The following is a 24,457-nucleotide window of genomic DNA, read 5'->3' as shown; positions in this document are numbered from 1 at the left end:
ACTATATTGCCAGACGTTTTTTGGCTATGCAGCCAAAGCTACGGTACAGAGCTTTCGTCACGGTGTTACTACATCAAGTAGTTCTGGCATATCTGGCCTCAGTTTCTGTTTCAGTTCCGCCTTTACTTGAACAGCATCATCACTGTTATCACTACTATCATCAGCATCATCGTCAATATCACTACTGTCATCATTATTAACTAAATGCACTGCCATCATCGCGACTATCATCATCATAACTGCATTGCCATTGCTACTATCATCATCATTATCACATGTGTCAGCGCCGTCATTGCTACCATCATCAATATCAATTACCAACTAAATGTGTTGTCACTGTCATCGTTGCTGACATCCTTATGCTAGACAAGGAGAATTACAATATGTTCCTCATGAGCCTGGCATGGAGTAGTGGTCTAGCGGAATAGTGGATTGATTCCTGGTGAAGTTAGATTTTTTTTTTTCTTTAAGTGCCAGTGCGAAGGTCATTTTCTGGTCACAATTTCTGCTGACACTTTTCTGTTCATGCCAAGCATGAGGCAAGGAAGGCTTTCGCCTTAAGAATACTTTTTGAGTCACCAACAACGCAGAAATGCGTCTCTTTACACCACTGAAGGCCTAAGTGAACGTAAATTCGCAGTCAATAAATATCTCACTCTACGCACACTGTCGAAACGAGCGCATTGCGAAAGCGTACAGAAACAGGTGGGTAGACGCAGCAGAAGCAGCCGAAGTATGCTTCGAGGGACTCCGGAGAGATGGCACCGCCACTACATTTGCGCGGCATAGTGTACAGATTTTAAAACGTACTACACTACTGCCGTACTGGCTTGTACTGCAGTACAATATAATAGTGTGAATATTCCCATAATGGTATAATATTCCAAACGCACAGACAGTAAGTGTGTGCGTTTCAACTCTGTAGCTTTTGGCAGCATAGCCACATAAAGTTGTCCTAGAGTATAATATGCACAGGTTAAGATATTATATGCGTTCACGTCCAGGAGACCAGCAGACAGGCACAATTGACTGCGTCGCTAGAAGACAACAACCTCGTTCATACCCACATCCAGCACGTGTCATTCCTTCTATGGTGAAACGGCTAGCAGTGATGCCATTTATACAGAACCCACTCTCATACACATCTACTTCCACTAAAACATCCCCCCTCCCCCCCACCATACTTCCACAAAAAATAAGATACAATCGTGCTTCCTCGGCTGCCCTATTAACATAACAAAGCCATACACATTGCTCCAAGAGCTAACAACATGAAACACAGATGCATGAAACAAAGAGGTTATCCAAACTTTTGTAAGCACGACACCTGTTTCCAGTTGCTATGGGAAGAAGTTTGAATGCAGTCACACCTTGTCAGTTCTTAGCAAAGCTTTGAGAATTAGCTTTCTAACAAGACATAAAACATAAAACAAATATAGAAACTATAAACCATACACAAAGCTTCAACAGGTGCAAGAGCAATTGTGGCACTAAAAAGTGACATCCCTTGAAACACCCTAGAAATAAGTGTGCATGATTCTTTAGGTCCAAAGAAAGAAATCATGAAAGTCACTTTTATGTGCCAATCCATTAAACTTAAACTGTGAAAATTCAGACTGCCAATAATTCGAACAGGCATCTGCAACCTGAAGTGTTCAAATCAGAGGGAACTGAGTGTAATCTTGAGATGCTCACAGGACTCGACAAGTGGGCAGCGTAGAGCCAGGAACTGCAATCACAACATTGTGACTACTGAAACACACCGGCAACAGTCACCTCCTGCCGAGATAGAGAGCCCGCGTGAGCGTGTTGCTCACTTCTGAAGTCTGGCTGGACCAGTTGATGTTCCTGCCATCACTGAACACGACAGGAATGGGCTTTTCGGCGACCCCACTGTTGATGAAGGTGCCAATCTGGAGAAGGTCATGGTTTCGCCAATGCCGGCGCACCGCGTCAACAAATGCTTGCACAAACACACTGCCATAGTGGGTGTCCCGGTACGACAGGGAGCTGCAGGGGAACAACAACATTCATGCTCAGGAACAGCCGCACTGTTTTCAAGCCAAGTTTCAAAAGAAGTCCTCACCGAATAGGTCAAGCTAATCTATTATCCCAGTGCACAGAGCTATAAAGAGCACAGAATTTGCTCATCATCACTGTGCCTTCAATGCGGCTTTCTGCACACCTATTCATGCCATGACATTGACACTGCTCTCCTCATTACTGCTCGCCACGGAAAATGGGAATAGTCGCCATAGAAAACCAGTAGAAAACAGGAGCACAGGGACACTAGGTGAAACTGATTTGTATCGAAAAATTATAGAACATTATTCCTTGTTCAATGGTTAACCCAATTAGACCGAAGGCACTGCAGCAGGGTGGTTACAGAGTCAAAGCAAGCAGATTATTATTGAAAACTGAGCACATTTGAAAGATAAGAAATATCGAAAAATGAAGTATAGGAGACAGCAGTGGCCGATTTTACAACAAAACTGGTGAATCCACAGTTTCCTGGCGCAGACTTCTGGACATGGGCTGCAATGTACTCCGTTCAAAACAGTAATCACGGAACCTGAATTGAGTGGTGAAGTTTCACTGCAATTCTCTCAGTTATAAATATGTCTCCTTACCTTTCTTTTCTTATGCCAGAAAAACATCAGCATATGGAGAAAAATACAGCTGTGCTAACACACTAAAACATTGTTGATATGTTATTGTTGTCTTTTTAATGCAGAGCAAAAAACGTATCATCTGGGAAAACCCTGATTTTGAAAATTTTATCTGTTGAATAAGGTAGAAAAGCATTTAGTATTGACACTTTCACCGCATAAAAGTGTAAATTTGACACCTGGTATGAACAGCTCCTTCTTCAGTTCTCGCAAAATTCAGTTCACATTTACAATATCTTAAGTTCTGAACAAAGATTCAGTAACAAATCCACTCGGTTGATGGCAATGCTGAGCCGAAATCGCTTCCTTGGATGTTTACAGATGCTGCGGCCCCTAACACTAATAAACCGCGGAGAAGCCATGGTGATGGCCGACAATCACAACGTTTTTTCTCTCCATGCTGCATTTCCCAGACCCAGACTGCTCGTATGCCAGCGAATGGTTCTAGTTATCAAATGGTTTACTCCTATAGCCCTAAAGCACTGCAAAGAAGCCACTATGGTTCTTCCCATGAAACCACGTCTCAGCGGCGACAAGCACCTCGTATGCTGGCCTGTTATCTTTCTCGGATGCTTCACCCTCTGCAACTAGGCACTGCAGGAAAGCAACCATGATGGGTGGGCGCAGCTGTTCTCTTTTTACATGTCGCGTGCCCGCACGATAGGATGATCAGACACCTCCTTGGCGAAGCAAGGCACTGCCAGCGCAAACAAACAAAATGGCTCATAAATGGACACAACAGCAGCAATTTGGCCTGCAATGCAGGCAGGACCATCCCTTCCATATTACCCCAATATGCCCGAAGACAAAATGCAAGATGTGGAATGCTGCCCCAAATGCTGCACTCAAAGCTTTATGATGGGGCCAAACCACACAAATACCATCACAAACTGTGATGGTGCAAAAACAACTCCCCCCCGCCCCTCAAAAAAGTTGGGCGCCCCGACATGGGAGGTGCACTGTCCGCATCACATTTGTGTGCGCCAGACGTTTTCGTCACGCCTCTCTCTTTTCTTGTAGTCTGTGGTCTAAGATACGCCAATTCTAGATTGCGTTTGACGAAGAGTGAGAACGATCAAAGTGGTCTCCTTGATACAACCTTGAAAGCATACGTGAGCCACAACTTTGCTCCATTTCCATGCACGCATGTATCTTACGACAGCAATCTAAAACAAGAGGATGACACTGCCAGTCAGATTCATACTAGTTGCCTGCTAAATGCATCGTGGCCAGATGCACCAATGTGCCATGTGGTGCTGTGTTTTGTTTTTCGATCCACAAGCACGCAGCAGCAATATGGCTTTCAACGGGCATCGGCAGACTGATGGCTCTCAGCCTATCACCATGTGTAGGCTTTTGCCGCACACCGGCAACACGATTTCTATGAGGAAAGAGCAAGTTAACCTGTGTGACAAGTGCAAGGAACTGCAATTTGGGAATGTTGCAGTGTTTCACTGGCAGTTTAGAAGAATAAGAAAATCGTGATTTCAGAACATGTAGGACATTCAAATAGCTTGAATAGTGAAAGGATGGATTGAATAGCGAATACTATTTGCAAACTATATGGTGTTTCAATGTACAACACATCAACATGCATTACCAGGGCCCTTGGTGCAACAAAAACAATTTAGTCGTGGTTTAGCTTGTGGTTAAACCTGGAGTTATGTGAGAGCGATCTGCATGGCTACGCTTAGGTTCGGCTTGTAAGCAAAGACATGGCTTTTGCACATAGTAGTTTACTCTATGGTTTCAGCTTTATTTATGCCATTGGGGAATCACTTCACGTATGAACACCTCTCCTCTCGTCATTGACCGTTCTCATACGGGTGTAGAAGACTTCTAGTGGTATGTCATCGTCTCTACGTCGAACTCCAGGGCACACCGCCATCACAACGTTCGAACGAATCTTCTGTCCTAGCAACTCGCTGTTTTCGTTCGCTTCTGCCAACTACAGAGTTACCTGTCTTCTTCTTTCTTCGCTCTTCGGACAGGCACGGCGAAATGACGAGATTGTGGCCAATGTAGCTCCCACTACAAAAGTAGTTCAATCACGCCCTTGTAAGACAGAGGCCACAAGGCCACAGCAAACCTTGCCATAAATGACGGACGTCAAGCTCCTCACATGTCAAGGGCAGTGAAGCCGCCCCTCTTGCACATGCCGCATGCTTTATTTGCATGCGAGCAAATCCAATACCTCTGCTTGCAGACTGACAGCAGAAGGCTTAGGAGAATACAAGTCAGCTTACTTGGAAACAGTCGACATAAATTTTAGCACGTGTGCCCGGCTCCGCCTTTCACGAACACCTCTAGGCAGGTCATCTGAAATAAAGTCGAATGCACAAAGGTACGCCACACGAGTATGCAGGCACGACAAAAGGGAAAGTACATACACAAAGCACTAAATGTCGTAACCAGAGTGAGGCATGAGCAAAAGGGGTGGATGCACACGTGTAATGCGTACATACTTTTTCTCCATAGTTTCCAAAAAAAAGCAGCAGGGCTTGAAACAGTAGAGAACAGCCATGCTTTTTGAAGCGAAAAGCTTCACTACGAGGGTCGGATCCAAGCTTCGCATGGGCTGTATGCTGCAAAAGCCATATTCTGCGCATGCGCGAAACCGAGTGACGTCACGCGCAGCGCAGGTGGCCGGTCACCACAGCCGCGCACTACTCCACATGTGCGCTGCCACCACTACTGCGCGCTCGCCTCCTCGCCACCATTTGACCTTTTAAAGCGAAAAGCTTCACTACGAGAGTCGGAGCTGAGCTTTGCGTATGCCGTGACGTCACAGCCAAGGCCAGCTGTACAGCCCCCTCACCAAGCTCTGCCGGCGTTGCCTAGCAACGCTTAAGAGGTGTGCGACTCCTCTTCATTAAAAAAAAAAAAATTAGTCTCCATCCGGGAATCAAACCTTCATCCCTTGAATCCCCAGCTCAGCGCTTTACCAACTGTGCCACGCCCCGGGTCGTGAAACGCTCCTCATAATTCCGATTGTCTACCATGAGGATGATAGCGGGATTCCGCAAGTGACAGATACTGCGATTGATGCGCAATTTCAAAGTACCAAAGACTATTTTTAAAATAGTTAAGTCACCCAATTAGGGTGACGTCACCCATCTGCCGTCAACTATGAGGACCAAGTGAGAACGAGTGCGCTCTAATGCCGCCGGGCGGTGCTTCTTGCCTTCCGCGAGTGACAGATGCTGCGCCTTTCCTTTACTGTAAACGAATTATAGAATGCCGGAGAACTTAGACGCGCTCGACATAGAAGCCAAGGAGAGTATAGCTGCTGGCGAACGGCACAGAAGACTGGAGAAATTAACTTCTTCTGATCCCGAGATAGTCACTGCGTTTCGCTACTTATGTCCAGGCATAGCAGAGCTAAGCCATCTTAAATTTTTTGGGGTTGAACATAATCACTTAGAGAGTTATTAGCGTGTTTTTTCAAGCCAGCTCGTCTGCCCCATACTCAGTATTAATGCACAACATTTTCACTGGTTTACACATACATACCAGTACACTTCTTAACACATCCTTCAGCCTGCCCACTTCAATAAATTCACTTACTTGCACACTTTTCTAAGTTTCACAGCTCCAGTGAAAATCACAGCAATGCCTGCTGTCCCCGCAATTCGCTATTCAAGTGCAAAAACTGAAACCCATTTGGGGCAAATGCAATCCAAAACTTCAACATCCTCAAGGCGACATATTCACTGCCACTTTTTTGTTTTTATCTCTTCCATTCTACACTGAAAACAGTCAATAGGCGTAGAAGCACTGGAATTCGGGGACTAGCGATGCTGCCTTCCAATGTTCAAAACGAAAGAAAATCTCAACAAGGCTCTCCCTTAAACCTACTGCACGACTGCAATGATTCTTGTTAATGTCTTCTCTTTTCCAGCATGAAACTCTGGTTACAAATACCATGTGCAGTGGCTGGCGTGGCCAAGGCCATTTTGGATTTTGGAGCAGGCTTTGTAGCGAGCAGCTTGCACGTGCTACATAGTAGAAGCCCAAAAATAACAAAGGAAAAAATGAGAACAGAGAGAGTGTCTACACTGACTTGCACTAACTATAATTTTAAAATTGACAATGTGCTGCACAAAGATTTGAATGCTGAAGAGTTATATGCTAACATTTTAGCCAGGCCTACATACTTTTTTTAGATATGACAAAAGCGACCTATTAACAAAAAGGATTAGTGAAAGTGTGCATTTTTTACATGAGCACAAACTTTACACTAGCACAAAGCAGCAAAAAGTGTTCAGAAATGCCCATTGTAGTTGTTCCGTCCATATAGGTAGCTTCTATTCTAAAACCTAGGAGCCTGCGAGAATTGAAAATGGGTCCAACTGCACTCCTGCCTCGCGATGTCAGCACTGAGACACGCTCCAATTGAACAAACTTAGGGAAAAACAGAATGAATAAGCGAACGAACATCAAGTTTTCCAAGAAGTGTGCGGTCACTCTGCTTCGTTCCATTTATGATACTGCAGCAGGAGCGTGACAATGCAGTCTCCGTTTCGTGGCACAGCACAGGTTTTTTCCAATCGAACTAGGCCACGCTTCTTGAGACAAAGCATTAACGCCCATGGACAGCCACTGTCTCAACGAGCAGTGCTACTGCCCTTCAAGACGAACTTGAAGGGACGCTAGAGGGATCCCGAAAACTTGTTCCATCTTATCAGAAGCTACTCTTAGCAGAAGCGACCCTGAGGCATGCAAGCAGGCTAAGCACATTATGACAATCAATGAAATAGCCTTCCGGAAAAGGAACCATTGCAAATAAAAGGAGTTATCGCACCATGTATGAAGTGAACACAAAACTGGCTCATCTTATATTATTTGGAAGTGGCACTGCTCCAGTTTTCTATCTTTTCATTGTCTCATCTCTCAATGTATCCCACAGTGGCTGTTATTTTTATTTTTATTTCCGATTCTTTACTCATCTTGCTCCGAATGCTTGGAATGTGTCCAGCAGGGCAGCTATTGTCTCTCTTATCTCGCTCCACCTGCAGCACAGCTATTAACACCCACTCCAAAACACGTGCACCACATGCCTTCCAATACACCACAAGTAATATCTGCATAGCAGCGATATCTAGCCACCTCTGCACTGAGATAACACGTGCAGCAACACCGCGTAAGCTTCAAATCAGTAAGCAGGCACACTTAGTGCATCTGTTTAGACTCTGCACTTGACGTACACGCATTGCGTAGATCTGACCATGTCATATCTCTACCAGTCCAAGCGTGATAGTGGCCCGTGTTTCCCGCATTGGCAAAAAAGCTTCCCTGCAGTGCTCTGCGGTGGAGTGCGGAAGCAATTTTGTGGGGGCGTGCTTTCAAGTGCAGAAGCGTGCTATATTTTTTTTTTCGCCCTTGACAGTGCCATGCCCACGCCCGTAAGTGCCATTGCACAAGGTCACTATGGTTAGCTACTGCTGCGCAGGTGTCAATGAATTCACACTCGTTTTGTTTCAAATTAAAGCATCCATTCATCATTGTGTAATATGTTCCGTTACTCTCAACGACTGTCGGCTATCTTGCCTTCGCATTCTTAACTGAAGAACACATGAAACAGTTCATCTTAAGTGGATTATATTTTGCACTTAGTTCTATGGGAAAGCATCCAATGATCTCACGCTGTTCATCTTAGTCAAGAATTAGTCTGAACGGGAATCTACCGCATTCTTTTCCTTGATGGCTTTGGCATAGCCATGTCCTTCTCATGCGCTTCGCTGCTTCATCTTCAATTATTTGTTATAAAAAGCGTCAAGTTCGGACTTGCTATCACCTTAACTATAATAGTGCAAGGTTGTGCAACAGATGATATCAGGCAAAAACACAAGTTCCAGATCATGCGCCCACTATTTGATTACCACATGCTGAACCCAAAACAATGCTACTGTGTCGGAGGAAGTGGCTCAACTGAGTCAGAACTCCTACTTGTACGAACCAACCTTTAATGCTTGAATGTTGTGTACTAATGCGGCTCTACTGTACAAACAGAAGAGGAGCTCAGATGCTGTCAACGTTATGAGTGCAAGTGTAAACGTGGTCAAGGAGTTGAGCTATTGCCTGCAGCACATCTAAAACCTACCTCGTTGTCTTACATAGACTTTATGGGACTAGTAACGATGCTTGCATGAAAGTCTGATAAATCAAAAAGGGCCGATATTCTGCACTACTTGAACCTCGTAATGAAATTTCTCGTTTTGCGCATGCATTCACCGTGATCGTTTGAGAGTGTTAGCATCTAGTGCTGCCGAATCCAGATAAGCACAACAACAAAAAAAGCGAGATGTGCACACCATGCACTGTCAGTAGACAGTGAAGAGCTAGAAAGTGAAACGGGACAAGGTTAGACTCAGCCAGTCATCTTTCTTGTCTTGTTACAGATTAGGAAAAGGAACCAGACCAATGCACAGTGGGTGCCTCAGCTTTTTTGCTGTCACCGCAACACTTAGCTGATGAAATAGTGTTTAGAATCAATTTTAAGCTAGGTGCAATTTCATCAAAACCCACCCGTTTGTAGCACCACATAGCCGGCAACGACCTAGCAATTAAATGTCTCCACACTGTACAGAAACCATCAAAACCTTCCGCTTAGTTGTGTTCGCCACGCAATTTAGCAACAGCCAACTACCAGAATGAAACCAAGTCAGGTATTTCTTTTCACTTTACGAAGGAAGGACCAGACACAATTAGCGAAAAAACTCACACAACCTGTACACGCAGTTTTAGCCACGGCCCAAGTTTCAAAAACAAGCTACTAAATGCACTTTCAACAGAAGGCTCCAACAGCATGTTTACTCGGAAGTTAGAAGTTGCAGCTGCATTCACTGACACTTTTCTCCTTTTTACATCAAAATTAATACAAGACAGCCCTTTTCTCCATGCACTTCCCACAACAGTTTAAGAGTACGCATCCAAAGGCTTACCAGACACATCACCAATTTGGCATGCTTGAACACAGAGGACCTTTGGCTTGTCCTTAAGACCACTGCACTTTTCGCAAAGGAAACTCTCAACAGTTTCAATATCCACTTTCTTGCAGTCGCTGGAATAAAAGCCACCTGAGGAGACAAGTAAGGGCAAAAAGTAAAAAACGGCTATGGAGCTCCAGCCATGATGCTTCTCAAGGAATGCATGACAGCGACATCTCTCTTCTGATTCAGAAACTATTTGAAATATATGAATACTGCATTCTATTGACCAGGATATAAATTTAAGTTAGCTTTTGATTAAGGATGAACATGATGTCGCTCCAAAATCTATCGACTATGCATGCCCATGTGTTCAGCTGCATCGGGTAGAAACATGCCTTAAAGCAAGCTACGTTTCTAATAGCTTTTACCAACCTAGCATGACCATCTAAAGCATACATTACTCCTGACAGGGTGATACTGTAAAAGTACTTCAGCAACCAAGTCTTTATTAATATGATATAGTACTCTTGTCAAACTGCCCGCGGTATACAGCAAACTCTCGAAAATTCCACCTTGTCACAGGCAAAAATGAGTTGTTTGCTGAAAGGTGTAACTGCACCAGCAAGGTGTAACTGCACCACTACACACCAAAGAAATGAACCTTCAATACCATTCCGTATAAACATCAGTGAAGACTAACTCAAAGGAACAATAAAAATTCATGCGCACTTACTGCAATTTTTACTCTCATTTTCAGAATGAGAAACTACCAAATAAAATAGTGCCAAATAAATAAAGTCAGCCCAACCAAGATGAGTGCTTTGCAATCAAGTCAAAACTCAAGAGATGAGTACAACATTTGTAGATTTTCAATAAGCTAGAAAGCTTTCACTATGTCAGACACTGATTTCATTCATGTCCAAACAACACACATATACAACACAGCTTTCAGTACCAGTTTGGCTCAAGCTAAAGATTAACATCATGGTCTGCTGTCAAAACACAGCATTCCACTTCACGCTAACATACAGTAATCGATCATAAGAAAATGGTATCAGGTTACTGTATTACCTCTATAGCCATGTGATAAGATAACAAAGATGAATGCATCACTCCTTTTGTGGTCCCAAACCATGGCTATTTCATTCAGCAAATCTTCAATCTCATTTGCTGTGTAGTCATTGTAGACTCGCACTTCAAAGTCAAGCTCCTCCCATAACTGCTTCAGAACACCTAATAAGAAGGGGTAAAAAGACAATGGGTTGAGCATGAAAAGTTATGAGCAGCAAGCTTAACCAATTTTTCTTTTTCCTTATTCACTTTTTATGGCCTCACGAATGTAGTTGCTTCAATAGTGTCCGCTCAAGAAAAAGCGTCTCATTTATTTATACGCCCTAGTAGTGCACCTTCACAAATTCTGGCAATGAATTACAGCAAACTTGTACACAGAAAGCTCTACTATTGAAAACCAAACACCCCTTGGAAGTACCTGAAACAGAGATCCAGACATTCCTCGCCATCAAATTTCAGCTTCCCTAAATGCAACGGTGCCCTCTGCACCAGTTTCAACTACCTTCAGCAAAGGCATAGAGGGATCCAAACCTGTGCCCCCATAGAGCATAAGACCCATTTCATGACATCACGCACCGAACTCATGCCAGCTCTGTAACGTGTTCAAAAGCCTTGCCAATTCTTCATGCATATGGCTATAGTGACAAAAAGGGGCAAGAAAAACTGCATGTTTCAGTGCAAACTATTACAGCGTGTCAATGCTTGCAAAGCAACATGAACCAGAATGTGTGCTGGAGAGCTGACATTCAATAGCCAGGAAATTTGTTTCAGGAGGGACTCAGAGTAATTTCTTGTACTGAGCTGGTGAGCGGCATGAGTTAAGTTTGCCGCCTTCGCCCAGAAACGAAGTGTTCATCGCGGATACACTGTCGCGGGGGAGATTCCGAAGGGGCGACCAAGGTCATGGGGCAGCTTGACGCTGGCTGATTTATGACGGTCAAGCAGGCAGCCGCTTTTCGGAAGTGGTGCCAGAAACACATGGGAACGGACGACGCCGCCGGAGCTGTCCGTCCAGATTCCCAGAAAAGTCGCGCTTCGACCATGCCGCAAGAGAGGCAAAACAGAGCAGTTAGAAAGCAAAGCATAAGCGCAGTGGTTGTGGGTTTGGCGCTAACTGCTCTGTCTCTCGATTTGAGTGGAGAGGGCGCGGAGGCCTTAAATTCTGAAATGCGGCGAAACACGGGCTGGGGAGAACGCATTCCAGAGGGAGCCGCTGTTGACATGTCTTCTCTGGAAGACGCCTGGACGTTCCTTTGAATCCACCACCCGCGCGCAACCGACCAAGGGCAGCTATGGGAATGTTTGGGCCTGAGGTTTGCGTGTGTGTGTTTATATGTGTGTTTTCGGAAGTGTAACCGTCGACGCCGTTTGTCTTTGCGACTGCTTGGCGCCTCTTGCGTGAACTGAAAGAAGACCTCGGGAGAGAGTGTAAATCGCAGATGTATGTGTTTGCGTGCGCAACCACTCGCTGCTGAGTGCGTGCTTTGTGTTTGCTTTACATGACAAGCGTAGGAGAGGGGTATATGTGGCACAGTGATTGGCCAGCTCATTTTGAAACACTGCATGTTATTGGCCACAGAGTGACTAGTCGTTGATTGGTCAACGGACTAGACTTGAATTTTGGTAACGCTAAAGAAGTGAGCATTGAGACAGTTGGGTTCGGAAAAGTTGGGTCTGGACGGGAGTCGAGGGCAGACGGTTGTTCGAGGAGGGAGGCTAGGCTAACAGAGGTCTCAAGACTCCGGCCTAAAGTGTAGCAGAAGGCCAAGGCCTGATTCTGCTAGCCTCTGACCTCCGATCGTTCACCCATTTGCAGTTAGCCCTCTATGTTTTGATGTCTCATTTGACGACGTTGATGTAAATAAGTTGTAAAAAGTGTAAATAAATGTGTACAATCTGAGAAGAGAAGTTCTCATCTCCGCACCGCAATGTGTCGCTGAGCCACGGACACAGCGGTGGTCACCAACACCACTCTGTACGAGCGAAGGCAGAAGAAGAAAACAGCAAGAAATACCTGCCGTATAGGGAAGCCCATTGATTCCCCACGCCTTCGCACCTTTTGAAAATAACTGCATGTTACTCTCTTTTAGTCCTGTGCATTCTGCCAGTGTGTAGTTCTCATGCATAAACTATGCATCTAGTACTAGGCACAAGAAGCTAACCATATTGGTGACAAAAAAAGCATTGTACATGAGATGCTTGAGCACACTAAAAGTTTGGTGAGTCAAAGGGTGCAAACAGTATTTCCACGTTGTGCGCTTACCATAATGTCCACACACTGAATTCCTCTCTCCAATGGAGTGCTCTCAAACTGAGCCTATGCCCTCTCCTTAAAAGATTATGATGGTGCTGAAGTTACAAGTATCAGACCGCTAACCGCAGCTTTCATCTCTGTCTACCATTTTCTATCACTGCACTGTGCTGACAATTAAGCTCTCACTAACATCAGCACACCTCCCTGCTGTGCCTTCTTACAAGCTTTCACGCATCTTAAAAAACAGAATAATCACAAACCACACTGAAAGGCATGGAGAGGGATGTCTTGTCCTTTAACGCTATTGCCATAAGCTATGAAATTTTGTGTTTCAACACTCCCTGGTCTACAATGGAAGCATGTCTTAAAGAAGTCACATAGGAGCAACGGAAAACCAGTCTAATCATACGGGTATTTTTATTCCTCACTGAGCCTGACAGGCAGTGAATAATTTGCTCAGTGGAACTGGAGAATGGTGCTTCTATGTAATCCAACTCAATACTTAATTATATGATAATCCTTACCGCCCACCCAGCATTGGTAGGTGTGAAGGGAACATTAAAATATGCTTTTAAAACTTTCTTACCATTCTGTAAAAACTTCTCAACAAAAATATAAAAGGCCGGTTATTTCAAACTCAAACCATGAACCCGACTGCACCACCTAAAATTCATGCAGAATTACACACTGTGCTATCAAAGCTGCCAGATTTCAAGACTATCTGCATAAAACAATCTAACACAAGCAGAAACTATCATGTCATATCAGCATTTTCAAAGTTTGAAAAATGGCCACATACAGCACCAGATCTGAGCCAAGTTTAATGTGCATCAGCTCAATCATATCCGAAAGTGAACATGTGATGGGGCAGTGATGAACAGGTAACGCATATTGCAGACTCCTTGAGCCTACCTCTCTCAATTATAAATCTTTTGCTTTACTGACCTCATACTTTGTTGTTGTGAAGATCAAACACAACAAAAAAGCCCCTCTTAATTTAAACTCTATGTAATTCAAACATATCTTTCTTCCCCTTATATCAATTACTCTGGAGCAGATTTCTAGGTGACTCAATTGTGGAAGTACTTTTATTTGAATCGTGCATTTATTGGGCTGTATTTCGCTAGTACCCCACTCAGTGGTCGAGAGGGTGGGTGCAATGCTCCCTCCATCACGGGTCAGCTGTAATGAGTAGCAAAGAACATGAGATCATAATTTTTTCATATGCCTCTGAAAGATTACACTAAAGAGCTAAAAGAGATCAAAATCTACACCACCAAGAAAACACTATCCACTTCGTTACCATAAGGTTCTAGGCTAAATCATCGACAAGTAACAAATTTTCAGGTGAAATATGTATGCTTTGCTTTTGTGTTCTGTACTGTTTAGAAACTGGGAAACTATATGATCAGTAATTAATATGAAACAAAAGCACATCCTTACCAACGTCCTTTTCTGTGCCAAGTCGATCCTCCAACTTCACCACATTCTTAGGATCCCTGAATGTGTTGTGGTTTAGAATGACAGCATACCCATGTGGACTGTGTGTCATTGGGTACTGCGGAATTGTTTCACCTGCAAACAAGAGATGGCACTCCTGAACACAGATGACTTCTCTGTACAGTCATGTCTTATTTAAATACAGGTGACAGCTATGGAACAATGAATAACTGGTGGCTCTAAGAGGAAGCCTGTGCTAGAAGCATAGCACATTATATGTGAGAAAAGAATGTTTTCAAATCAGAATGTGACCGCTTGGTGTAATGAAATGAAAACAGACTGTCGTATTTTAACTGTAACAGCACTAAATCAAAGCTTTATCATGCACAGGCTTTTCAGTTCAAGTTCACAGGCTAAAGTTCACAGGACAATTTAATTAAACTTAACTAAGAAGAGCGGAGTCGCTGGAGAAAGATTTGATGTTGGGAAAGGTTGAGGGTCACAGGAGAAGGGGTAGGCAGCGAACGCGATGGTTAGATGGCATCCTCGAGGTGCTGCAGATGAAGTTCTGTGATGTTAGGAAAATAGTGAGAGACTGGAAAGCGTGGAGTGATATGGTACATAGGGTCACGAAGAGTCGGACACGACTGAACGACTGAACTGAACTGAAGCTTGCTCAGTTTCAAAAAAAGCACTGCTTCTTGCGCACAGCTACTATGTAAGCTAAACTAATATGGCTGATAGAGAACAACGTAAAACTAAATACATTATAAAGCAGATTTTTATCTGTTTAAACATATGTGTTGCCACAAACAATGCAATCATGTTGTCCCTGCTTTCCAAACATTACTCATTTGTTCAGTTTTTTCCAAGCACCAAATGAACAACACAGCTCTTCTGTCCAATGTTACCCATCAATCATGTCAAAACAAAATGGTTTGTATGTGCTGATTATTATCATTACAAGGCTAGGTTAGTTCATGCATCATGCTGTATTTTAATATGCCCACATTTCAGCTATCAAAACCCACCCTTCAATAATAAAAAATTTATACATATCAACAAGAAAAAGTTAAAGCATAGCATCCATTTTTGCTAAAAATGATCTGCATATTTCTGTTAGTTTGGAGAATTTTTACAACATTAAAGCGCACGATATACTAAAACACCTACACAGGTGTTCGAGAAGCTCCTCGTTCTTGTATTTCTCCCGTACGTGTTCATACAATGCAGAATAATTGTCCAGCGTAATGATTCCACGTTCGTAGAGGTGCACAACAACCGCCTCCGCATGGGGTGCCATCGTGGAAAGCGAAGTCTCGGGGAGAAAATGCCTCAAGATCTCCGCAGCCTCCTCATCCAGGCAAGCCTCGCAGAAACCGGCCAGCTCGCGCCTTTGAGAAGCAGAAAAGGCACAAAAGTACAGTCCTGCATCGTTCTAACACAGTTCCTGGTGAGGCACTTCCTGGCACATACAACTTTAACGATGTGCTGAATGTATTAGGTGCACAATAGAGGCACATCGAGGAACAGGGGGAGAAAACAAATACAAAAAAACATTGCGTTACAGCTTCAGTTCATAAGGATGTAGTAAGTATGGAAGCGGATCGGGTGGAGGTAGGTTGGATACTGGTACTGTCAGCATTCTCCACTCGATTGTAAAAAAAGAATACGTGTGACAACGAAGTCGGTAAAATTACGGGGGGACCAGGCATCTGATTCGATAATTCGGCAAAAGGATTTGGATTTTGCCTCAATAATTACTTTGATTCTTTTACTCTAAGCTACAGCTTCACACATACGGCAGAACAGAACTGAACACCAAAGGTGGGTAGTGGGTAGCATTTAGGCAGGGCAGATGTGGTCCAAGGGTGACAGTGGGGTCCAATCATTTTAGTCAGTAAGAAAGGCAACATTCCTGGCTTGAAAAATGAGGCTAATTAGCATGCTACCTCTTGCTTATGACCCATTTACTAAGGCAAATGCTAACAGAATTAGTGCAACCTAGCACTTCAGTCAACCAAAGCACCAGCGCAGTGTCTGAAAGGCTGAGTTTGCAAAAGATAAGTCACAGCTTTGAGCAGTCTTTTTTTATGCCCCCAGATGAAATAACAGGCTGCCAACGACAGAGCCTGCATAAGCCGAGTGTGTCAAGAGCACAGCTTTGTCTTCAAACTGTTGAGCAATGCAGTTCTGAATGCGCACGCACAATGCATCTCCTGTATTATGGTGCGTGCTAACATTATGATGCGCAATAAATGCACAGAAAGTGCTGTGTTTTACAAGAAGGAGTTCTGGGAACCAGAACCGGAAAGTGGTTCAGCTTGTGGCAGCATAGGTGCAAGAAACAGTTGTCATGCATCTTGCACTGCAAACGATGAGACTACTCTCACAACGAAAAATGCTCAAACATTTCAAGTGAGAAAATAGTTTAGACAAAAAGAACACACATTCCGCAGAGATGTTATTTTACTTTTTCGCTGAAAAACAAGGTGTCGATCCTCCTGAATTGGTGTCGACAGACGTTACAAAATATACCAGAAGGCAAACGCTGGAGGAATGCGCGAAATTCTCACATAATGTCCCCATTAAAATGCACACTCACCAAAATTTGCCGACACGCCGGGGCGACTGAAAAAGCGTCCCTGCCCGATGCTTGCAAACATCAAAAATCCTCCGAATCGGCTCGAATTTGTGCATAACATACAATATCTCCAAAACGACTTCATCTGCAGAAGCACCACACTCGTCTACACAGCTCCTTACGACACTAAAATCCAACGTGACTCCGGTCAAGTATTCCATCAGCGGCCGCGACGACGGGTTCACTGCTGCACCATGGCGAGAGTTCATCACGCCGTACAGAAGAAAAGCAAAGTGCACTTGGTCGATGTCGATCAATTCGTTCATGATCGGAACATATCGACAGGTGGCCGCTTGCACACGGTGTAACGTCTCAGCATCCCTGGGAATGAGCTGAGCGTCGGGGCTGTACCAACTCGAAGCCGTCGCCATCGCCAGCTCGCAGAAGTTGCAAAGGCAACGGCGGCAACAGCAGCAGCAGCAGCAACGACCGGCCTTCGTCACAACAGCCGGACGCACGTTACAACACTTGGTGGCAACTGCTCGCAACAGGATTCAAAGGAAGAGCGCGGAAGCCGCAGCCAAAACACAGCACGGGTCGATTTGTGATTCAAAATTCGAAAACAGCAGTATGACAGCAGCATGCACATCTACCTTGGCATGCATGTGACGCGCACGAAAAATTTCGCTCCAGTCGCAGTGTCGTTGCGGCGCAAATCGCGAATTCACGTGGATGGATGGATGGATGGATGGATGAATGGATAAGGCTGAACCCTTTGAATCGGGCGGCGGCGCCACAGGCCGCCTAGCCGTGAATAGTAATATATAGAATATTTGAGGGCTGGGATTTAAAACATTCCTATGCAAAATCTACTACACTATTCGAGCTGAAATAACGTTCACAAAGTAGCAAAATATCGTCTACGTTATCTGATAAGTGATTCAACATCGGTACTTGCCTAGATTTTCCGAAATCGAGGAAAAACTGCTCTTGGCGGCGTGCAGATTTTTCGCAAAAGAGAGTCGAAAAACTATTTAGACATGATGCGTCATCTGTCGGGCAGCGAGGCAAGCGCGCCAACGGCCGGGATGGAGCTTGTCTCACTGCTCGACAGATGACGCATCATGTTAAAATAGCTTTTCGACTCTCTTCTGCGAAAATTGTGCAAGCCACCGACAGCAGTTTTTTCTCGATTTCGGGAAATCTAGGAAGGTACCGATGTTGAATCACTTATCAGATAACGTAGACTATATTTTGCTACTTTGTGAACGTTATTTCAGCTCGAATGGGGTAGTAGATTTTGCATAGGAATTTTTTAAATCCCAGCCCCAAATATTCAAGACCCTATTCTTGCCTTCCTCTCAGCCACCAATCAGCTAACCTTCGTTTGGTTATTTCTACCCTTTTAAAGTCTATTTTCCCTTGATTATCCTTAAACCCCAATGCTTTGGCTAAATCTGGCCCATTGCCTTGAACTATAGGGCGGAGCCCTTTACAGGAAATTATTAAGTGTTCAGGCGTTTCCTCATCCTCCCCACACACCCTGCACAGCGTGTCTATCTCTTGGTACTTGACGTCTTCGCAATACTCCTGTCCTAGCCTCAAACAGCAATGGGCTGCCCCTAGAATTATCGTAAATGTTTTCTTTGGTTATTTCCTGCTTGAAAGTTCGGTACATTTCTAATGCTGATTTAGTCTCCATCCCTGTTTTCCACAGACCCCTCTCTGTTTCCTTTACCTTTTTCTTAATTGATAATTCCTGGCTGGTCCCCCTACTGCTGTCCAAATATTTGCTTGCCAATTTTCTTGGGTCAACATTCCTCATGTAGAGGTAGCTGAAGATTTTCCTAGCCCACCGCTTTTCTCCCATTTTTCTCAATCGTTGCTCAAACGCTATCTGCTGCCAACAACAATTTCACGAGGGACGGGTTAATTTCTTTTCATGATATCTCCCACCACTTCAGATTGGACAGACGCACGTATCCCCCTCCCCACAAATCCTTATGAAGGCCCAGTATAGTTACCGCGCCTTTCCCTTCCTATAAATCAATCAAAGTTAAAGATCCCCAGGTGGTCTTGCCCCGCCGGGGTGGCGCAGTGGTAAGACGCCCGACTACTGTGCCGGAGTTCCCGGGTTCGAACCCGACCTCGGCGGCTGCGTTTCGATGGAGGCGAAACGAAGAGGCGTCCGTGTGCTGTGCGATGTCAGCGCACGTTAAAGATCCCCAGGTGGTCGAAATTACCCCCTAGCCCTCCACTACGCCTCCCCCCTCTCTCTTTCCACTTTCACTCCTACCTTCCCCCCTTCCCTTACGGCGCGGTTCAGGTGTCCACAGAGCAAGTGTGACAGATACTGCGCCTTTCCCTTCCTGTGAACCAACCAACCAACCAGGTGGTCGAAATTACTCCGTAGGCCCCACTACAGCTCCTCTTTCTCTCTTTCCACTTTCACTCCCACTTTCCTCCCTTCCCTTACGGCGCGGTTGCGGTGTCCACAGAAAACAAGCGAGACAGTTACCGCGCCTTTCCCTTCCTATAAATAAATCAGCTTTTTTTTTTTAGTTTGCGCCGACTACAAACACGCCAAAATCCGGTGGAGCTTGCTCTCATGTACCTATGCCAGTACAACCCAAACTGCAATAAATGCGGCGAAAGAGCGACTATGATCACATTCTCTGGAACTGTTCAAATGGAATTAACACAGCTCCCTTCTCCCGAGCGGTGGGTGGAAGCCGTGCTGGTCAGCTCGGACCCAAATATTCAACTACGGGCCATCAAGCGGGCTAATGAGGTCGCTGCCAGCCATGAACTAGCGGCCATCTAGTACGTCTCCCTTAGATTTGCTTGAGCGACGAAATAAAGTTTTGCAATCAAATCCAATATCTTCTGTCCGAGGCAGCGGAGGTGGCTCAGCTACAGAGCCAGTAGCAGGCCCGGGCATTTTCTTTTCCTTTTTCCTTCAGTCGCAACAATAACATTTCTGAGCTCCGAGCTGTGGCTGTAAGAAGAAGGAAAAGAAAATGCACAGGCCTGCTACTGGCTCTGTAGCTGAGCCACCTCCGCTGCCTCGAGCGGACAGAAGAGACATAGAGAAGAAAGAAAAGAGGGAGAGAAAGACGCGCGCCGCAACAGCCGTCTAAGCGGTGGCGGGTGCAATGACGGCCTACAACACATACAAATTTGGTGGCAGGCTAGACCCCGCCGCATGCGGCGTTGACCTACCAGTCCCAACCCCGCAGGGCCAGGAACAGCCACCCTTGTTGTTGTTGTGGCTGCAGGAAGAAGGAAAAGAAAATGCACGGGCCTGCTACTGACTCTGTAGCTGAGCCACCTCCGCTGCCTCGCGCGGACAGAAGAGAAATAGAGAAGAAATGAAAAAAAAAGGGAGAGAAGGACGCGCGCCGCAACGACAGCCGTCGTCCGCCACCGAAGCAGTGGTGGGAACAGCCACCTCCCCCTATGTCGATAAAAGCGATGCCCCGGGTACCAATCACTATCCAGCACTAACTTAGCCATGAGGCCTCGAGCCACCGTGTGGATGCAAGGCAGCCCGAGCCCTCCCTGGTAGGTGCAGGAAGTGGGGCGCAACGAGAGCCGTCCCACCATCCTACACGAACGCGCCTATCAAGGACGCGAGACGGCCAGCCGTGCAGCGCGGCAAGACGGCCATTCGCGCCACATAAAATGTGAATGCGCACGCCCGAGACTTTACTAATGCGACCCTGGAGTTGAGCGACAACTCGAAGCGAGCGGCGTCAGCGAGCATTCGGGTTGTGCGTGAAACTGCTACGTCCCACGTGCGAGCCAATACTCCACTTAATTCAAATGGTACTCGGACCGCGTCCATAAAAGGAACCTCGGCTGGTAGTGAACCCTGAAATCATCCAAATTGGAGCGCGTGACTTTTCCTTGTGTTGAGCTGAGCTCCGGACACCGCTGCGTACTCGGAAAACACTCAAGAAAATGAGGAAGCTATCAGCATCCCGCAAGAAAATGGAAATGTCATCCGCGTACGCCGAGATGGCTGTGCACTGTCTCTTGTCCAATAAGTGGAAAACCGCGAATGCACCTGTCAGCTGCAACTCTACAGCGGATCGAGCGCAAGAATGAAGAGGGCCGGCGATAGGGGACACCCCTGCCGAACTCCCCGTGAAACAGAAAATCTGCCTACAATGCAGCCATTTAGAAGAAGCTCACAAGTAAAATCCGCATAGAGCGAACAGAAAAAGCGGATAAATTCTTCGCGCTGGTCAAACGAGCGCAACACAGCAAACAGCTGTGCTCAATGCTATCGAAGGCTTTGGCCTGATCTAGAGTGACGAAGACTCCCGCTAGGCCTTTAGCGTAAGCGTGAAAGAATACACCTCTCGTTAGAGTTAGTGCAGCAAACACGGACTGTCCAGGAACCGAGAAGGACTGGTACGAACTTATCAGGTCCTTCAAGTGCAACCGAAGCCTCCGAACAAGAATCGTGGGCATTAGCTTGTAATCAGTGTTGAGGAAGGTTATTGGTCACCACGATGATTGACTCGCTGCGGTCATACCCTCCTTTGGGAGCAACAGAATGCATCCCGAGCTAAATGAGGGTGGTTTAGTCCCGCTTTCCAGAAAGTACTACCTGGAGCAAGAGAGAACCGAGGATATCGTAAAAAGGTTTGTCGAAACCTGTCAGCAGGCCACCTGGGCCTGACGAACTGGAACTGTTCATGGCGCTTAACGCACTCCGAACCTCCTCCAAAGTTGCTGGCGAGCGAAGTTCTCTATTCGAGTCAGCAGGAAGCTGAGGAAGGGGCCTACAAGAGACCCTACAACTTCCTCGTAGTCTTCGTATTTGTCAAGACCTTCGAATGTAAAAAGGCGTGCAAAATGCGTGCTGAAAGTGCTTCTGATCTCGGCAGGATCGGAGGACGTGAAGCCGTCCTCACGAGCGACAGATTTCACACGAGTGCGACGGTCGCTGCGTTGACTTAGAACTCTCGCGTGTCCGAGATCGGCGGTACCGTCGAGCGACAGACCGTACGCTCGTGCGGTGAGTGACGCGCGCGAGCTATTCTCCGTGATTCGGTGGTACCGAACGCGGAGCGTGTCGAGGTACTCGCGCATAGCGAAAGTAAGCTGCCCTCCGTCACGAACTATGCGCATGCGCCGCATTTAGCACTGTGGTGATGCGAACGCGCCGTGCTTTCCCCGCGCGCGCAAGGATCTCTTGGTACTGTATCTTAAATTCCTCCCACACCACAGGTGTCACCGAAGACATAACCGCAACTGCAGATTTTAGGTCTGCGCGGATATCTCTCTGACACTCTTCAGTAGTTATGCGTCCATCCGCCACATCAGGGGTCTGTTGAAGCGGCCAGCACTCCTTGCAGCGCTACAAGGACAGGCAAATGATCGCTCATATTGCCAGAACCTGTAGAACATGGCAGCACGTCACGGGTACATACATACAAAACGCACATTACTCACACACCAAAGCACTATACAAAAATACTATAGGTTGCATATACATAATAAACTAAAAAAAAAACATGACTCCCCAGAAATGGGAAAAAAAGGGTTGGGGGGTCCTAATAAAGGATGACAGGCATCTCAAGTCTGCTACCCCATACAACATAGAAGCGCGTGTGCCAACGCCGCAGAAACCGCGTCTCGCCGTCCGTTTCTAACTGTCCAGACAGATACTTCCAGATGACGAGGCGCAGCCTCTGCAAGGCTGGGTACATTGCTCGGGGAAAGAGAAATAGGAGCCGTAGTAGAGGGCTACGGAGTAATTTCGACCACCTGGGGATCTCCATAGTGCGCTCACATCGCACAGCACACGGACACCATGATACGCAGTCACCTTAATGCGACATTTTCAACTTTACTCGTCACGTTTCCGTCGACAAAACGCTACAGGACAACCATAAGTGCCCTGTCAGGCTCAGAGAAATTTGTAAAATTCTCTTTGTTGTTTTTCAGTTTCAATTCAAAAATAGCGTGAAGTGCGCTAATTGTAAACGAACGGATATTTTAATTACTACCAACAATAACGACATTGTAAAAGGCAGAACAGTCCGAAAGAATTTCGAACGCATGTGTTCCAGAAACCAATTTACATTTGTAAATTGGTTTATGAGAAAGGAAAGGCGCAGTATCTGTCACACATCATCGGGGACACCTGATCTGAGATCTAAAGGCAAGGAGGAAGGTGGGATTCAAATTGAGAAAGAAATGCCCTAGTGGAGGACTAATAATTTCGACTCTACACCACCCGGACGCGTACACCCAACTACAATTAATTAGGTGTCTTCAGTTACCACGTGCTCACTGCCCTACGTGACAGCCCGCCATAAGAGAGATTTTAAAAAATTACGAGGGACTTCAACGACTAAAGTAGTGAAAGGCGAAAGCCAGAGTGCCGCATTGTGCTACGCAACAGGAACTAATTAATAATTAATCTATTAATTAGTCATCAAGTAGGCAGTTACTTAGCCATTACTAGGTGATTGGTGAATTACTTAATCAGTCATCAATCAGTAATTGTTTCGTTAATTAGTCATTATTGGTAATTGATCATTGACACATGGCCGTATAAGGCACGCGTTCGCGCATACTGTGGTGGTGCTCTGTGATTGGTTGAGACCTCTATGACGTCATCCTGAGCCGCCGAAAAAGCGGGACACATTTTGTCTACGACAGCATGAGCCAATAACGGCTTTTGCCTTAAAACTGAGTTTCCTCACAATCTACATTTTGCGTATGCAAGCAGAAATCCGCATGTAGTCCTGCAGTGGAATAAATAGCCTAGAGGTAGCAACGATTTGTGCGTCTCTGGAGGGTGTTACACTGTCATTGTCAAGAAACAAATTTATGAGTAACAGAATGGCTATATGATATGAGGGTGGAGAAATGTCTGTGTGCAAAATTTCGTTGATGTGCAGCAAGTAACAGAGCCCAAAAGTCAGTGAAATGTAGAAATAGCCAAGGACGTCGAAATTTTGCAAAATACGTCAAAACTGTGCAAAAGACATCCCCTCACAGGCAAAGAGCGTAAAGAAAGAAGAAAAAAGGAAGAAAAAATTAATAAGAGAAAAAGGAACAAGTCAGTGAAGATCTCCAAGTGCGAATGAGCAGCCGCCTCCAACAAATTAGGTCTTAATATTTAATAATTGATTTACAGTAAAAAGGCACAGTATCTGTCACTTTTTTTCCGCGGGCATAAGGTGCCCCGACAACTTTGTCGGATAACGCGGGTTCGATACCGACCGCCACGGTATTTTTAACTCTCGTGACAACCTTCTGTCGACAAAAATGAGGCATTAAAGGATTTCGCCTTAAATATCAAATACATTTTGCGCATGACTACAAAACATTCAGCATGTACAAAATGCCAGGTTATCAATCAAGGTGGAGTTCGTTTTTGTAATAAGGGAATTGTTACTCTGTATCCATCTGAGCACAGCCATACGGCTACAAGGGAAAGCTAGATAACTTGCACAAAAACTTCGTTGTGAAAGAAAAATTC

The 24,457-nt window shown here is 45.4% G+C and overlaps 1 protein-coding gene across 1 annotated transcript; it reads right to left on the bottom strand.

The window, feature by feature from the left end:
• Positions 1–1,347: 1,347 nt before the first annotated feature.
• Positions 1,348–17,710, bottom strand: LOC146178467 (caspase-1-like). Its single transcript, XM_084578296.1, has 7 exons — positions 16,972–17,710; positions 15,540–15,760; positions 14,370–14,501; positions 10,673–10,834; positions 9,614–9,748; positions 4,916–4,988; positions 1,348–2,010 (listed from the first exon to the last, which is right to left on the bottom strand). The coding sequence occupies exons 1-7, from the start codon at positions 17,379–17,381 to the stop codon at positions 1,773–1,775; spliced, it is 1,371 nt and encodes a 456-aa protein (XP_084434422.1). The 5' UTR covers positions 17,382–17,710; the 3' UTR covers positions 1,348–1,772.
• Positions 17,711–24,457: the final 6,747 nt, after the last annotated feature.

Source organism: Amblyomma maculatum, chromosome 9 (genome assembly GCF_055883805.1).
Source record: "Amblyomma maculatum isolate TAMU_Amacu chromosome 9, ASM5588380v1, whole genome shotgun sequence".
NCBI lineage: Eukaryota > Metazoa > Arthropoda > Arachnida > Ixodida > Ixodidae > Amblyomma > Amblyomma maculatum.
The sequence above is the reverse complement of the archived record's forward strand: the minus strand, read 5'-3'. Positions and strand labels throughout refer to the sequence as shown.

What these genes read in the sequence shown, in the direction of transcription:
- LOC146178467 (XM_084578296.1), bottom strand. Translation starts at nt 17,381, where the DNA reads ATGGCGACGGCTTCGAGTTGGTACAGCCCCGACGCTCAGCTCATTCCC. An exon ending in GGAGCTTCTCGAACACCTGT is followed by an intron (nt 14,502 to 15,539) that starts GTAGGTGTTTTA and finishes TCTTGTTTGCAG; the next exon opens with GTGAAACAATTCCGCAGTAC. An exon ending in TGGCACAGAAAAGGACGTTG is followed by an intron (nt 10,835 to 14,369) that starts GTAAGGATGTGC and finishes CCTTCTTATTAG; the next exon opens with GTGTTCTGAAGCAGTTATGG.